This window comes from Rhea americana, unplaced genomic scaffold (assembly GCF_003343005.1).
Source record: "Rhea americana isolate MKP2758 unplaced genomic scaffold, rheAme1 scaffold_323, whole genome shotgun sequence".
NCBI classification, from domain to species: domain Eukaryota; kingdom Metazoa; phylum Chordata; class Aves; order Rheiformes; family Rheidae; genus Rhea; species Rhea americana.
The window spans coordinates 105,564-122,789 of NW_028186450.1; the positions used below are offsets into that span (position 1 = coordinate 105,564).

General features: G+C 36.7%; 1 protein-coding gene across 4 annotated transcripts in view; it reads left to right on the forward strand.

Moving 5' to 3' along the window:
• The window catches only part of CTNNAL1 (catenin alpha like 1), a 60,314-nt gene that overhangs the window by 3,437 nt on the left and 39,651 nt on the right, over nt 1-17,226 (forward strand). For all 4 annotated transcript variants that reach the window (XR_014896542.1, XM_085310681.1, XM_085310679.1 and 1 more), the window contains exon 2: nt 13,516-13,705. Coding sequence is in view for 3 of the 4 variants with exons in the window: in XM_085310681.1 (XP_085166807.1) it covers nt 13,516-13,705 (190 nt within the window). In the remaining variant the exon portion in view is untranslated. The remainder of the gene's footprint in view (nt 1-13,515; nt 13,706-17,226) is intronic.

A 17,226-nucleotide genomic window follows, 5' to 3' on the forward strand; every position in this document is an offset into this window, starting at 1 on the left:
AAGGGGAAATATCACTTTCTAGGATGTGGCTCCACCAGGGACTTCCTCCACTACCATTACATATCTGTTTGCTAGTCTAGCAGCGGTCGGGTTTCTTCATAGCTGTAGGAGCTGTTCTAAGGAACAATTATGAGAAATTGCAGAACAAACATTTGTAAAACTTCACAATACGACACATGGAAGAAGTCCACTGAGATGGAACTCCGAACTGATATTTTTCTATGTATGTTCTTTGGAAAACAAAGACAGTTTGCATAGCTGATGACAACCTGCGTTCCAGCATCCTGTGTGTAGAACTTGGAATTACATCTAGCTTCTCAGCTATCAGAACGGTCATTTTGCTGCAGGGACTTTGGAAAATAAATGTGAGCAAAATATGTTGAGTAATGTGTAGGCAAACTTTCTTGTTATGAAAGATTCTGTCAGAGATTTTGGAATTGGTTTGACCAATGTAGTTAAAGCAAAAATATAAATAACTACAAAAAGAGCCTGATACCAGTGTTTCTGAAATTTGTTTCATAAGTCTAAGATCTGAATAAGTTAACAATGGTGTTATCTATTTCTTTCCTAAATGTGTGTAAATCCTCACATTTGTTTTTGATAGCTGCTGAATGCTGGTTTGATGTTGGTAGCATCTTTACAGCTATAGTATCTTTACAACCAATTTGGTGAGATACATCCTGGTTAAGGGGATGATAAAGTGGGTAAAAAACTAACTGGATTATTGGGCTTAAAAACACTGAAAAGCGAGTGGTACCAAGTCCACCTGGTGGTTGGTTACCAGTGGCATCCCTCAGAGACTGATACGGGGCCAGTACTGTTTAACATCCTTATTAATGACCTGGACATTGAGTTTGCCTGTAGGTTTAGTAGGTGTAYGGACAAYAGCAAACTGGGGGAGTATCTACTACGCTGCAGGACAGGGCAGCTAGATGGAAGGGCCTAGACAGGCTGGAAAAATGGTCTGTTGGGAAGTTCACAAAGTTCAATGCAAGCAAGTGCTAAGTCCAATGTCTCAGCCAGGATAGCACCATGTAGCAGCTGGGGGTCAAACACTGGGAGAGGCGCGCAGAGAAGTTGCCGAGCCTACATTCTTGGAGATATTTAGAGCTCAACCAGGCAAGGCCCTGAGCATCGTGCTTTAATTGGGCATGCTTTGAGCTGGAGGCTGTATTAGATCTCCCTGGACATCCCTTTCTTAATCAAATCTGTGATTTCTTTTTGTGATGGTATATATTGTAATAAATGATCTGGCTGCTGAGGAAGAAAGATCAGCTATCATTTTATATGAGAAACTAAGATTCTCCTTTCCTGTGAGTATCAGTTTATCTGCATTGATTTTCATGTGGCGTTTTACTGTCTGGTCAATATTGCAAGATGCTTCTGCAATTCTGTAGTCAGGTCTTAGCTTTACCGACCTGAATAACTCTGAATCACTGACAAATTTTTATTATTTTAATGCTTATCTCATCTTCCTGTTAATGAATATTTTGAATAATGCATGTCCTAGAACAGGTTTCTGTGAAACTCCATTGTTCATCCCCTTTCACTCTRATAAACTATTTACTTCTTCCCTTCCTCTTCTCTTCCTACTTCTTCATCTTCCTTTGCCTCCTTCCCCTTAATTAGGTAAACATTCATGCAAAGGACCATCTTTGTTTTTTCGAGACCTGCTTGGTTTCCTTTAAAACTTTTGATTTGAACTTTGATTTCTAGTTTTCTTTCGAGAGAGTGCATACCATATAGTTGCAGAACTCTACAGAGAACTGCATGGTTTTGTGAGATAGAATTTCTCTTAAGAAACACCATGCTGAGTCTTTTCTAGTGAATCGTACTTACTTGGATGTCCACTAATATTCTTCGTTCTTGTACTTACTTGACTTGTACAAATGTCAGGCCATCCTCCATACCTCAAGTATTAATCTAGCTTTCTCATGCAATCTCCTACTTAAAACTAATGTCAGTAGTTGCATCCTTGAGTTACTTGAAATCTTAAGAGAATACTGTCTAAGGTTGGCAAGTTGTTCTTTTTCATTTTATCTAATTGTTTTATGGCCTCTTCTATAGCTGATAGATTCCATGCAAATTCTGAGTCCACCACAAAAACAGATTCTACTATAGGGATCTTTCACTTTCTTCTGTAGTTCAGCATGAACATGAACTCTGCCGTATTTTCTTCCAAATGGATGGGGCAAAACTATATTAGGTAGGTAGCTGAATATGATTTCAGGTTTACAGTGATGAAGAAATGAAGTGGACTGTAGGAACTGATAGGTTACTTTTTGTTGGTAGAACTGTTACTCTCTTTGGAATTGAACAGATTTACTCTATTGAAAAGAGAGTCTTAACAAAGATGTGTAAAATTATAGGCGTAGAGTTCAGTCTCCCACGTTTGCATGACATTTGTCTTTGAATTTTGTTTGCAGGTTAACACTGTGTTTTGGAAAGCTGTTCTATGGTCTTATTTGCCCTAGATGTTCTCAGATGCCTGGAAACTACTAGGTTGCTAACGTTGTACCTTATAGCAGTGGAACTCAGAATACTCACTTACATTCAGTTCTTCAATATACCTGTCAATGTGAACCTTAGTATGTCTCCTTACTGAAGGATATTTTTTTTCTGGATTTAGCAAAGGGGCCTCATAAGACTTATTTTTTGGGAATGTATGCATGTATGGCCAAAAAATTCCAAACCTATGTGAGAGGTTTATATATGATAGAAGTGACGTACACGTTTCTTTTAGTGTAAGYGCTCATTTCTTCTGACCTTGCTAGCTGCAAAGCTAGTAGTCTTGGGCTTTAATCAATCGTGGATTTGTCTTAATGGCACTTTTTGCTAACAACTTGAAAACACAGTCATATGTTTAGAAGAGTACTCTTAGACTTCTCACTTGATATTGACAGCTTTTTATTCTTGAAATCCTAAAATAATTGGAGGGGAAAAAAAGTTTCCCTATTTTGATTTCATGCAACCTTCCTCCATGTCTTSCATACACTGTGATGCTTGAATGTCTGTAGTCATAGCAGTGTGTTAACTACAGGCTCATTTACTTTGAACTTTGTGCAAATACCTTCTTTCTCGTTTCTTAACAGACTAAATAGAAGTGTCTCTAATACGTGCTCTTCTCTTTCTCTGGCTAGCGTTCTTAAAACTAATAAATATATGCAGTCTTATTCCTTTCCTGAACTTCAGTATTCAGTCCAAGCTCTTATCCCTTTCAATACTTGCATTTCCTGTCCAGTAGACAAATTGAGAGATCTGTTCTAGCAAGTCTCTTGCATGTTTTGTTTGACATTTTTTGGTACCTGTAGGTCTTTCCTTCACCACCTCCAAGTTTTCTTAAGTTGTTAGCTGCTCTTGTTCTTGTATGATGCCAAGGTTGGGTCTCAGCTCCTCATCCTCACCTCTCAACTCTTTGGAGGATGGGAAAATTCCTTCTTGAAAGAAGTAGGATAATCTGTGTTTACCTTAAACTCCTTGCTTTCTGCTGTGCACCTGAGAAGAATGTAAAGAGGGCTTCTCTTTTAAAATGCTTCATGAGTGCCAGTCTTTATCCGTCAATATCTTTAAAAATTCTGGTAACTCATGTATCAACTCTTTAGGAAGCTGCTTTTCCCCCTTTCCAGTATTTTCTTCTGTGTAGATTAGTTTGTTGGCCATTTTGGAATTGAGACTCAACACTACTGTTAAGTAGTAAACCCATGAATTGCACAGAGGCTTGTGTTGTAACTTGTAGCGAGTGAAGCAAACTTCCTGTTWAACTTTTGAGTGCACATCCTGTACTACAGATAAACTGTGCCATGGATGCAGAGTCATACATGTTAACTCCACAGCTGCACCTGCAAGCGCATTATCTGCTGCCTTTGTACAGAGTTGCACCTCATTACTTTCAACTAGTGAATAACTTGTTGACTCTTTATCACCCTCTGATTCCATGGGTGTTGTGGATTAAGTTATAAGCTTGTTTTCTGTGTTATGAAACCCTTACTCCATACAAATGTACTTTCTCTGGGAAACTAGGCTTGCAGAAGTTCAGCTGTTATTCAGAGGAAGAGCCTGTACTGGGTACTCTGTCCCTTAAGGAGCCTGCTTCTTTTTCTTTGATTTATGCAGGAATGTTAACCATCTGAATTTGTCATCTAACAGATGCAGGTTATGTGATTCTGTCAGTCACTGTACTTTCTCTACTTCATCTCCGGGTTGGTGTAGTTGTAGCTTGCTTTTTAATAAGGCTATTTTTTTTTTAATTGGCAGTTATTTAATCTTTGAAGCTAGATTGTTATGGGATACCGAAGGGGCAATGGATAATGCTATTTACATTGTGTTTTTTAAGGTATGTTGGAGAGCACAAGAGTACTTCAGTTAAAATATTTTAATCATATAAATAATTTCCTAATACTGGATATCATTAATGATATCCTACTTTATGAGAAGTTACATTTGAATATTTTCTCACATGAGCCATGAAACAGTTGTAATCTTAGTTTTTTTCTATTACCCCTTGGATGATGAAAAGGACTTTAAGTTAAGTTTATCTTTTGGGTATGATGCACAATACCTTTTTCTGATACAATAAATGAGCCAAAGTAACATGTCAAATAGCTGAAGTAAGCTATTTTGTTTTGACTTAGGTGAAAATCAGTTGCTCTTTTTTCATGGAATCTCACATTTCAAAATATTTCTATGTGATCTAATTCAGTGGCTTTTCTACAGATGAAACAAATTTTTATAGTTCCTGGACAGTAAGCACTTTCTGTGAGCATTAAATTGCAGTGCCTTAGAGTGATCCTGTATGAAAAGGGGTGGACTAGCTTTCTTACTATTCAGCACTGTTAGCAGATGGTTTTAGACAGATTAGGTGCTAGATTCCCCAAAGCCCAAAGGATGATTTGATGATTGCAGACAACTCTGATTATAGCTTTTTTTTTTTTTTTTTTTTTTTTTAAAAAAAAATTTTTTTTTTTTTTTTTTTTTTTTTTTTTTTTTAAAAAAAAAATTTTTTTTTTTTTTTTTTTTTTTTTTTTTTTTAAAGAAAACTGCTGCATAGTAATATGATCCTGTTACTTTCTACACAGATTTATTTTACTTTCATGAATTCATGCATAAAGCATACCCCTTACTGGATGGAGCCTTATGCAATCATTGTTGCTCTTCAAGTTGTATTGTAATTGGTTAATAGCCTTGTTCAAAACTATGGGGTTACTAAGTAATGACAGAATTTGGTCTCAGCTCATAACTTCTAATTTATTCTAACAAATAGCAAACAGGGTGATTTCTTATTTTAAACATAAAGTGAATTATCAAGTGGTAAGGTAACTCTGAACACAAAGTTACAGAAGTCATATCTAAGCAAATGCTGAGGTCCATTCACATATATATGAAAAAAAAGTCACTTCTGTTTTTGAGCAACATTTGGTATTGACTTTTTGATTAAGCAGAATGAATGTAACAATGTGTGTGCTAAACACACACAAATTATGTATTTTTCAAGAGTAAAGGATCTAGTAGCTTAATGTGGTAAACCCTGTGGTTTTTATTTGCAGATGTCAAAATTGTTTAGAAAGCTAATATTGGCCAAATTTGCAAATGCTTGAAATGCAGAAGATAGACCAGTGTATGGAATAATCCTTTTTGTTATCAAAGGTTCCACATTGCAATTGCATTTAAATATTCTTAAATCTTACAACTGAATGAGTATTTGTTGATCTTGATCACGTCAAGGAAGCAATCAAAAGAATGCACAGCATCTTGAACAGAGGTGAATAAGAGAATAGTTCCTGAATTGTATGCATTTTTTTAAAAACTCCTCTAGGTGGATAATAGTTTCATTTGCATAGCCTTTTCCAGAGCACATTTTACTTGTCTATTAATTCCTAGGTAAGTAAGTGCTTTTCAAAAAGAAATATGAGGTGTTAGTCAGAACTTTAGTATGTAAAAATGCTACTAAGGAAGCCTTCTCTAAAAAAAGGCTCGGAACTTTCCTGTCTGCAACATCCAGGGCAAGACAATGTTAGTAGCTGATATTCATATAAGTGAAACTGCCTGTTGTATCCGTACTAGGTGATACTTGATGGGAATGGTCCCTGTTGTAACTTTTTTTTATCTGTACCACCTGTTACTTGGTGAGAATAGTCTAGTGCTGTAACTTTTTAGTGGCTAGAACAATACCACTGTGTTAAGCGGGATACAAAAAGTAACTAACAAGGTCTTGGAAATCTGTGAGAAAGAACAGCGGTTAGTTACATATAGCCGCAGAATCACCATGAGAAGCAGTCAACATGAAGGTCAGAAGCTGAAGAGTAATGAAATAGCGACCCCCAAAGTCAAATGTGGCCCCTGAAATAAGTCTGCACGCGTGCGCAGTATCATAGCTGAGTTATGCAACTGGGGCGGAGTTGGGCTGGACTCCCTGCACTTGTTGGCCCCAGGTGCCAGGACTCCCGCCTACCGCAAGTAATCATAAATGMCGGAGTTTTCCGAAGGAGGGAGAGGCTGCTACACAACAGAGGACCACGTTGCCTCCTCGGGGACGCCCGAAAAGATTGTGCCTGCCGACTCTCCCTCTCACCATGCAGAYGATCGGGACAAGCATTGAGGTGGTCCTTCTCGAGATTACCATTGGGTCAGTCTGTTTGTAAGTATCTACTAATAAACTGCTTGCTACTGAAGAGTGTTTGTGTGTGTGTGACAGAGTTTGTGCTGGCTTGCCAAACCGGATGTTTGGCCCCYGGGAATCTAACTAGAACACCTGTTGATGGAGGAAACTTATTCCACCTCTTCAAGAGCCAATTCTGAATTCGGTTGAAAGTGCTCTCAAGCAATATCAGTACTTTATTCCTGCTACATTCTTTATTACAGTATGTGAATTCTTAGTTCCACAAAAGATGCTCTTGCTGAACAAAAGAAGCTCAGAGCTGGCTGTGAATAATGTAAGCATCCACAGGCATTGTTTGCACGAGTAGTAAAAGTAGGTGTCAAAAGTTAGGTATCGAAACAAAGGCAAGTTAGGCAGGAAAGCCACAATAATCATTCAGTAAATTATTTCTGAGACTTACATCTCTCTGCTGAAAACACATCTGCATCTGTTTCAAGCATATTTGAAGGAATACATTTTAAACAACAAACTTCCTTCTATGTTTGTTTTCTTAAACTTGTTCAAGCACAGGATCTCTAGGTGCAGAATAAAGACAGGTAATAGCTTTGATTTTGAAACATACCTGTTCTGATAAGATTTTAGTGAACTGGAGGGCAGTGGAAGAGGAGGAAAATGCTCTTTTGTTGGCTTGTACATCCCTAAAACAGATTATAGCTCATGTTCGCTTGTTTAGTTGGTAGTCTTGCACTTCAGCAAGGCTTAAAGACAGTAGTTAGAGGCTTGTTCACAATGAAARGTACATTAAGTATCTTTTTATTTCTGGATGTGTTTTAGGATAAATACATATTTTTTGATGTTCAGTGTACTTGTTGATGCACATATGTAACCAGAGTTGTGATGAGAAGTCTACATGACAATTCTGCTTGTTGGATGTTATGGAGTTGGATGACATCCAACTGTTATGGAGTTGGATGACAAAGGCTAGCTGCAACTTCTGTGTTCTCTCTGTGTATGCTTGTATTCTGTAGCAGGTGTGGGTGTTGGGATAGTGTATGCTGCTGTCTGGCTACATGAGGGTGTGAGGACCTGTGTCTGCATGTCTTCAAATAATACCTAAGACCTAGTGAGATACAATAATTAAAGTGCAATATTAGAAGTAATTCCCCTCCAACTCAATATGAACTACTAAAAGTGTGAGTGGTTTGGGAAAGGCTGCTTGTTTTGACCGAATGTGCTACATATGATACCAAATGCAGCAGAATTTGCTTTGTAGCAGGCTTCTGTTGTAGGTTTTATAGCTTCTTGTCTCATATGTAGTGCTACTGCGTTTTCTTAGCGAAGGCTTTCCATTTTTGTTACTGCTTTATTTTGTAATGGTAGAAAATTTCTTTTTGAAATTGCTTCTTATAACATAGAAARGAGAAAATACACAAAACAGAAGAGGAACAAGTACTACAGGATTATAACTAGTCTTCATTGTACAGAGAAAATATTTTGGAATATTTCCTGTAATAGGAAGAGAAAAATGATTATGTTGAGGCAGTAACCAATGTAGTTCTTGCAAATCTAAATCATCCTATGTGCAGCTTGGGGAGTTACCCAGGGAGGTATTTGTAGAGTGCCTTCCAGCATAACTTCTGTTTTTGTGGGAGTGGTTGTGAGATAGCTAGGTTTCCTTTGATCTTATATATAGTAGTCTATAAATACTCCCYGAAACTAAATCATGGAAAGATCATTTAATTCTGTTATGCAAGACTTGATTACACTGATAATAAAGAGACGTTAGAATATTTTTAGCTAAGCATGCTATCACAATGCTTCCTGTGAATGAGGCATACTACTTAGATATCAGTACCTTAAGGCTTTCAAAAGGCTTTGAAAACAGTTGTTTGAGAACTGCCACAATGAACTCGATTCTGTAAATATAAAGTGCATCTTGCGCTTTGCTTAAGGCTATATGATAGTTTTGGTAAAAGAGGAAAAAAAATTTTTTTTAAGGCTGCTTATAACAAATGACAAAAGATGTAGCTGACAATTTATTGAGAGACAGCATACTCCTTAAACCAAGTATCTAGAAGCTCCGATATGTATTCCATGGGAATAGCATAAGAGCCMTATTCAACAAAATATAAGTACCTTCAAAAGACTGCTTCCTTTCTAGCACTTGGCTGGTAAATCCTAAAGAAAACAACATACACTGTATTTCTTTTGTGCAAAAGCACWTTCAGATAGTCTTTTTGCTTGTTAATGTGTGCCCAAAGAGCACAAATACTAGTGACTAAGTAATGGGACATCTGAAGATCACAAATTAAGTATTCGAGAGTGTTAAGTTTGAAGTAGAACTTAGATGATGTTCTTGGAGTCATTAGAGTCTCTACTTCTAGGAAATCTGGAAGAAACACAGCTGTGATAATTCTGATGTGGTAGTAACTGGATGGTAGCTGCTAGTCACAGCAGTGTGGAGGAAAAAGCAGTTCTTTGTAATCTGAAATAGCCTTAAACACCAAAGGGTTTCACTAATTTGGTTTCTGATAGGCTCTTAGTGTATCTATGGAGGAAGACTGTTGACCAGGGAGACAATTCCTTGTTAACTTTCTTGTGCCTTTTTGCTTTTTCTCCATTTAACTTAYCCAATTTTATACTTTTGCATTAAATGTTGTTGAAACATCAGGCTTAAGTAAGTTTTGCTTATTCTTTAGTTTAGAAATCTAGGTTATTGACTCTGTAATGGTGGTTGCTTTATTTGTATCCCAAAGTAAATTGTGTTTTTTGCTTCCCCTTCCCTTCTCAACTGCCCCATCACTGCTTAGTGATTTTTTTTTTTTTTTTAACACCAGTATTTGACCTGGTCTAAAAGTCTTTCCAGTTATTATTAGCATTACAGTTTCCATCAGTTTGTCACATAATATACAAGTGAAATTACTCTCCTTACACASTTCATTATCTTGTTTATTAGTCCTTTAACTTTGTTAATGAAAATTTTAAATCTTAATTAAAAAATCTGAAATTGCAATTGCTACTGATGTGAATTATGGTATTAAAGTAATTTTTTTTCCAATGGATTGTTCCTCAGCTTTTTCATAGCTTTATTTTAAATGGAGGGTATTTGTGAGTATATTCTGTCATTTTTAACACTTCTTGATAGAAAGAAAATGGTATTTCTCCGGATTACGTGTTCTTGATGTTTACACTGCTGTATTCTGCAGGTGGCAAGTTATGAGAAAGCCCATCTATTTCTGAAGAGCTTTCCTCATTCTGGTGGCATTGTGTTTTACATTTGGCATACGTCTAACTCCTCCTTTTTTAGAACCAGAGACAGCCTTTTCTCCTGCAGCTGATGTTTATTTCATGTCATTCTCTACATCTTTCTTTCATCCTGATTGACCTACTTCTATTTGAGGGCTGTTTGCTAGCTACATTTTTATAACTAACCTCTTATACAAATTTTATTCTGTTAGCACAGGTATATTCACCACATCTGATGACATAGTGTTGATCACATTTTAAATAGATACTACATAAAGTTGTTTGTGTTCTGATATGTTTCAAACTTCTTGATTAACTTTGTTTTAGTGCTTTTAAAAAAAACCTTTCAAACTGGCAACCCACTTTGACTTCTCTGAAAAAACAATGTAGCTCAACAAAGTTTCTTCCATTCCAATGTTAAGATAGTTACTGTAGTGGCTCTAATTTATCTAAAACAAAAAGAAAGGATATTGCACAGCTAACAGTTCATTATTACAGAAGGTAGTTGCAAATCCTTAGCTACTGTCTGTAGATCATAAGTTTCCAAGCTCAGATTAATCTGCAAATCAGATTTCTTAATTGGCTGGCGCTGTTGGTGGTATCTGCCAAGACAGCTGCTGCTTTTTGCTCTATCTAATGGGGCGAGAATTAAAGGGGGGGGTGTCTTTTCCTGAAATCATGGAGACTGCTCATCACTATGAAGAGAAGGCTGAAGAAGKGGTAGAATTTTAAACTTCACCCAAATCTCTCTTATAAGTAGTTCTGAAAAAGTTTACACTTCAATAAAGTAATTTAAATTGTGACATCCTAGTAGTTTTCATTTACATGCCTCTACAGTAGCATTTGGAATTAAAATGCACTTAGTGATATACAGTGAGTCATTATGGATGGATTTATTTCATTCTGCATTGTTAGTTTCGTATGTATTTTTTCAGTGTTATGCTGAACATATTCAAACATGTTCATATTTTATTAACCATGTCATACAAACATATAATACCTTATTACTGTAAAATGCTGTAAGAGACAAACTTGCAGTTTGTGCATCCGGTTTGTGTTTTAGTTGTCTGCAGCCAAGTTACTATATATTTTTGAAAAAACAGTAACTGAAAGAATGTAAAATTACTCCTTTCTTTGTTTAGTATTGAGTTAAGCTGTCTGCTTAAAAATCAGTTTTGAAAACATAACTTTGTGACTCTTGTTCTAACTGATCTTCAACGCAGAGCAGTTTGGGCTGTTGCCCTCTGTAATTTAAATTACTGCCCTTCCCATGACTCTTCAAGAACTGTCTGGCTAGGATTGTTAGATAAGCTGTTGTCAGCTATTTGTTTGTTTGTTTATACTTGGAGGGCATACAGTGCAAGAACTCGAGAGAACTACAGCTGTTTTTTAACCAGGTGTCAATTTGATATTATTAACTTGAATTTCCACTGAAGTCATGATAACTGTGGAGTTTTTTGTTTGTTTTAATTCAGTTGAGCAATATTATTCCTATTGTTGAGTGAATCTGAAGGTGTTGAGATGTTTGCTTAGTTTACTCTTCAGTAGAACCCTGTTAAACTTGTATTTTTGGTGGATGGGCATCAAGAGTTCATAGGCTTTTGGAAGGAAGGTTGGTGAACTGGGAACTTCTTACAGGGACAGATTCATTGAATAAACCCCAGAAAATAGCCTTCCTTTAGAGTTTATTGCTTGCATACAAGTCAGAGATAAGAGGGCATATTTAAGAAGGCAGTGGGCAGAAGATACATTTGTGCAGTAATGTGTTGTACTAGGACAAAAGGTTCTTCTATTTCCTTAGCAATCCTTGGGAAGGGGAACACTTTCTATCTGGAAAGCCCTTTGCTTTTCTTCTGGCTTCTTTACTTTTGTCAAAAGTGCTGTGGGGTTTTGTTTGTTTTTTAGTGCAAAGTGCACCATAAAGTATTGATACTTTCACTGCAAAGGGGTTAACACTGCTAGTTTGACCAAGCCAGCTCTGTGACTTGTAAAGCATTCAAAAATACTGCAAATTTTGCCAAGAAATACAACTCACAAGTTGATACAGCAGAGGAAAGCTTTGGGCATTGATCAAATGATGAAGTAGAACAGTTCTTCCTTCTGTTTCCTTGTTTCTGATGTGAACGTTACAGATGCAGCTTTTATACTCCTGCTATACCATAGGCTGGACTGGTAGGCGAATGCAGGAGTGAATGGTGTGGGATAAATCAACTGTGATTAAACTGAGGTGTTTAAACATGTCAGCAAAGTGATACATGTAATTGAGATTCCTTCAGTGGAGACATTTGAGCCCCTAGCGATGTGGTACTGATGAGTAGCCTTACAATGTGGTTCTGCAAATGTTTTAAAATGCACTGTTCCTTGAAAGGAGTGTTTCTGCCCATCTTTCTCCAGTCTGTACCCTTTCCCTTTTGCCACCAAAACTATTCATATAGCTATGCAATGAACTGGACTGGAAAACTGATTAGAGGTAAAGCTAAACTAACAAACACCACCTTCTCCATAATTCAGTYTTAGCCTACATCAGATAAATTTATTGCAAATATGAGAGGGGGAGAAGGACAGGCATGACTACTTGTTCTGGCAACAATGGCTTATTTGATGGTTTAGGATGTTTGAAACTACAGTGTTGAACTCATGTCCTGCATCTCAGAAGACTGGTGTTGCACCAAAAATATGAAGCTCCTATATTGTTTGTAATACAATTTGTGGTTAGTTAATTCTGACTAACTGAAATCCTGCACACTGTTCTCATGTTTCTTGTTTGTCTGAGTTGAAAAGCTACTTCTGCAAGCCTACCTTTCTCTTCGGGTGGGAGGGGGTTCTCTTTTTGTTCATTTCCTCATATTTAATGTTCTGGTCAAATCATCTCTTGTAGGCTGTATGAGCCAGAAGGTGATCTCTGGTCAGTGTGATCCAAGAAGTAGGACCACATAGTGCAAGAATGCCTAGAGGCTACCGTAGCCTTTAGAATAAGAATGCCCTCACAAACTATCTTACTAACTTGCATCAAAACAACAACCTCTTCTAAATTCCAGAAAATTCACAAGTAATTCAGGAAGTTTAAATTATGAGTACAATGGCATTTTAATGGGAGAGTGAACAGAATAGAAAATTTAAGATAGTTTCTAAAAGGTGAGTGGTTCTTCTTTTTGTTTAAAGACTGTGTTATTCCTGATTCCTTCTTAGTCCATCTTATTCAGTTGGATAAAACATCTTTTACAAAGATTTCTTTCATTAATAATGGTTAGTCCTAGCTGATGAGTGTGTGTAGTTACCTGGCTGCACAAAAACTTTGCAAGTTTTCTAATGCTGGCAAACCTAAAATGGTGGTGATATGCCAACTAGTAGACTCCAGCTTTTACTGGGTCCATCTTAATGTGAAATCCTGCTGAGACTTAGGACAATTTATTTTAATATTGTAACTGAGAAAGAAAAATCTCTGAATTATTAAGAAGTTAAATGAGCTGAGATCACAGCAGATGAACAATGATAAGCACTCTTTGTTTTTTTCTCTCTATGGAAGAACTTAAATGATGCTTCATGATTCAACACTAAATTTTATTAGTAAAATGTACTAAAAATCTATTATTGTGTTCAATTCTCTTCTTGCCTTTAATATTAAATTGAAATGTTGCACATGGTTCTAATAACTAACTCTTACTTATTTACAGATAACTACTCTTATTAATCATAAGGATAAACCAAAGCGTTCAGACAAGACTCTACAAGCAATTCAGCGAGTGGGACAAGCAGTTAATCTGGCAGTTGCAAGATTTGTTACTGTAGGTGAAGCCATAGGCAACGAAAACCATGAATTGAAAGAGGAAATGAGTGTTGCTTGTATTGAGGCAAAGAGAGCAGGTATGTTGTTAYTCAATAAACTTGTAACCTCTTGTGTTTGTGCCACTCCTGTGGCATATTCTCAGTATATTTAGTGTCAGGAATAATGTAAGAAATTTAATTGGCTGTGTAATTGTTTGACCCTCTTGTGCTGGCTCGTTTGAGGCTTGAATTGTTACCTTATCTTGTCACTTAAATTTCTGTCATTTTATGAGGAGGAGATTGAGTTGTGTGGTAGCCTTTAGGTGATCTTTTGCCACAGGAATTACCTAACTGCTGTTTATTCTATGATGCTACTATACATAAAGAGCAAAATTTTGAGAATACGGGTTTAGAACTTACTGTTATCAAGTTAGAAGTGGAGTTTTTAAAGTAATTTTGGTGTTAGATTATTGAGGCCACTACATTCTAAATCAGAATGAAGGTCAGTCTCAAACCATGTTTTATCAGGACTCAGTAAGTTGACTCACTCTGGTAGAAATGAAAATCTTACAATATTTGCCTTTTTGCTGAATTGACTTTGTTGCAAACTCACTAACTGTGTGGATTGAATCTGAAATGCAGACAATGTCCCAGAAACTCTACCCTAAGGAAATAATAKGTTACAATCTCTGGTACTATAAAATAATGTCAGTATCATCCTAGAAACTACTTTCCTAGCTATTAAGTACTGTTCCTTGCATGATACTTTAGTGGTTGTTAACAAATGCATATTCTTTTGTCTTCAGTGCACTCTTCAAGAAGGTCAACTCTGGAAGAACATTYCTTTTGTTGATCAATTTGTTTGTTTATTTTTACCAAATATCTTCAAGCAGAACTTCCCATTATCTGAATGTTTCCCTTCTTTTATCAGGTAGAAGTAACTGCAGGTGTGTGACAGATAGACTTTCTGCTTACTGTGCCTTCAGTGGAGACAATCTTGAGCTTCTAAGTAAAAGGCTGACAAGCCTGAATAACCTAAGTTTACATTAWTAATGTCAACTGTTAGAAGACCAAAGCAGTCCGAATTTCCATTTCATTTCTTGCCAGTTGGTTTGCTGTGGCTAAGTGCTTCCCGCCCCACCTCCCATTTGTGTATCCAGGAGAGTTGCTCAGAATCAAAACTAGTCTGACTGCACTATTTCCTTTTACCAAATGGTTATACTGTCTTTATGACATGAGATCTATTTTGTGTTATCCAGTGATGTGCCTTGATATAGAGGAGTGAGGATATGGACTGTTTAGTTTTTAGTCAAGCCTCAAATTTATCTTAGTATGGGTCAGTTATTCTTTCTGAGCTATTTCAGTTCTAACTGAAGGCTTGCGTAGGATATTCAGTATACTGAACATCTTTGCTGCCTATTTTTTCTGATTTTTTTTTTTTTTTTTGCATGAGGAGAGGGTGGAGTTCTCACAACACTAGGAACTTGCAGCAACCATGGCTTTCTGCTTCAAGTACCAGCCCTTGTTGTGGGGAAGGGAAAGGATTTGTGGGGAGCTGTAGTTTGCCTCAGCTATTTGAATTCTGTGAGGAGAGTGTGACCTGAAAACTTGTATTTTACCCTTGCAGAGCAGAGATAAAATGAAGAGAGAAGTAGATGAAGAAGCCTCTCTAAGATAAACTTTGTATATGTGGTAACTGCTTCTTGTTGACTGAGATTGTGCTTGGTATTTGTTTTTTATTTGTTTTCATTTACATAGTCATATTAAGGAAGCATAAAATGGAGAACTATTCTGAAATCAGTTTCCTGACACTTAAAATGTTCTATGCTGTAAAAATTAGAAATACAGTAAAGCAGTGTTGAGCAGTAACAATAAAGTTAAGCTAATGTGATTTCATATGTAAAGCAATAGCTTGACTCCTATAATTATTGGTTAGAAAAGTTTTGTTTTTATTGTAATAAATAATTCACAGATGTATAAGTAGCTAAATCTGACTATATCCTGTCTGTGTGTGCATTGATTTTTTTTTTTTTTTTTTTTTTTTTTTTTTTTTTTTTTTGAAGTGTTGACATCCCATGTTCTAATAGCTTGGGCAGTAGAAAGACCTTGCTGTTTAGGAACAAATAGATTAAGCACGTTCTTGGAACAAGATAGTTTTGTTGTACTTGTCTTCACTGCAGAGGATGTTGTGGAACTATTTTTACTCTATTTTAGCCAATAAATCAGATGCTGACTGAAAAATAAAGGGAGGCATGAAGAGTGAGAAAAATAACTGCTAGACATGGAAAATATGTTTTAATACTAAAGGATTTAGAATGTGAAGTATCTCAACTGCAAACAGAAATATGGAGTCTTTAAATTCATTGCATATCCTGAATAGGCTTTGAAGGAAGATGAGTGTGGTATCTGACTCATGAAGGGTATAATCTGTTAACTGAAGTGTTTTAGACTTGTTATTGTGACTTCCTCCTAATAAACATTGTTGTTTGGTTGACTGAAGTAAAATAGATTTATAAAACAAACACTCCAGATGGTCTCGTAGCAGATTTTCGCTGACAGTATTCCTGCACTGTTTCAGTTTTTACAAAGACAATATAGGAACATATCGCAAGGAACATATCGCAACAAAGCACATTTCTAGATGGCCAGCTATGATTTTTTTTTCCAAAACAAAGGAAGAAATGGTTAATTGAAAAAAGGAAACACCTGTCAAGAAAGCTAGTGCCATAACATTTTCAGTGTTTTTGCCTCTTGAATGTGTGACCCTAAAGGAAAGACATGGAAAAAAATGGAGGCAATAAACAGCTGTCTTGTATTTCTGTATTTTCATCCTTATTCCTTCCTCACAGAAGGAATCAATAAATAAGACTAAAAAGCAACAATTTAAAATAAATAAATAGAATAGTTTAGGTTGGAAGGAACTTCTAAAGCACATCTAGTTTAGCACGCCTAGTTAAAACATGATGCTTAGGGCCTTGCCTGGTTGAGCGCAAATATCTCCAAGAATGCAGGCTCTGTAAATTCTCTGCACACCTCTCCCAGTGTTTGACCACCCTCATGGTGGAAAAAACTTTTCATTTGATTTTGACAAATTTTCCTGTGATCCGACTTTGGCACGTTACTTCTTATTCTACCACCATGCACTTCTGAGAACAGTCTGTTTCTCAGTCTTCCCTATACTGGCCCATTAGGTAATTGCAGAAGGCAGTAAGCTCTGCCAGTAGCCCTCTCTTTTTAAGGCTGAACAAGCCTAGTTCCTTCAACCTCTCCTCTTACATCACATGCTCCACTATATCAATGTCCATCTTGTACTGGGTACCCTCAAAAGGGATACAGAACTCCAGATCCTGTCTCACAAGTGCCAATTAAGATGCAAGAATCCCTTCCCTCAACCTGCTGACTACATTCCTGCTAATAATAAGGGCAGTGTGCAGATGGCCGTCTTTTTGAAATCTGTTCAGCTTGTTAGCCACTGGGTTCTTTGTGCCTTTCCCTGAAAAGGTTCCGTCTAGGCAGTGTTTGACCCCCAGCTTGCTACATGGTGTTATGCACTGTTACATGGTGCTATCCTGGCTGAGACACTGGACTTTGCACTTGCTTGCATTGAACTTTGTGAACTT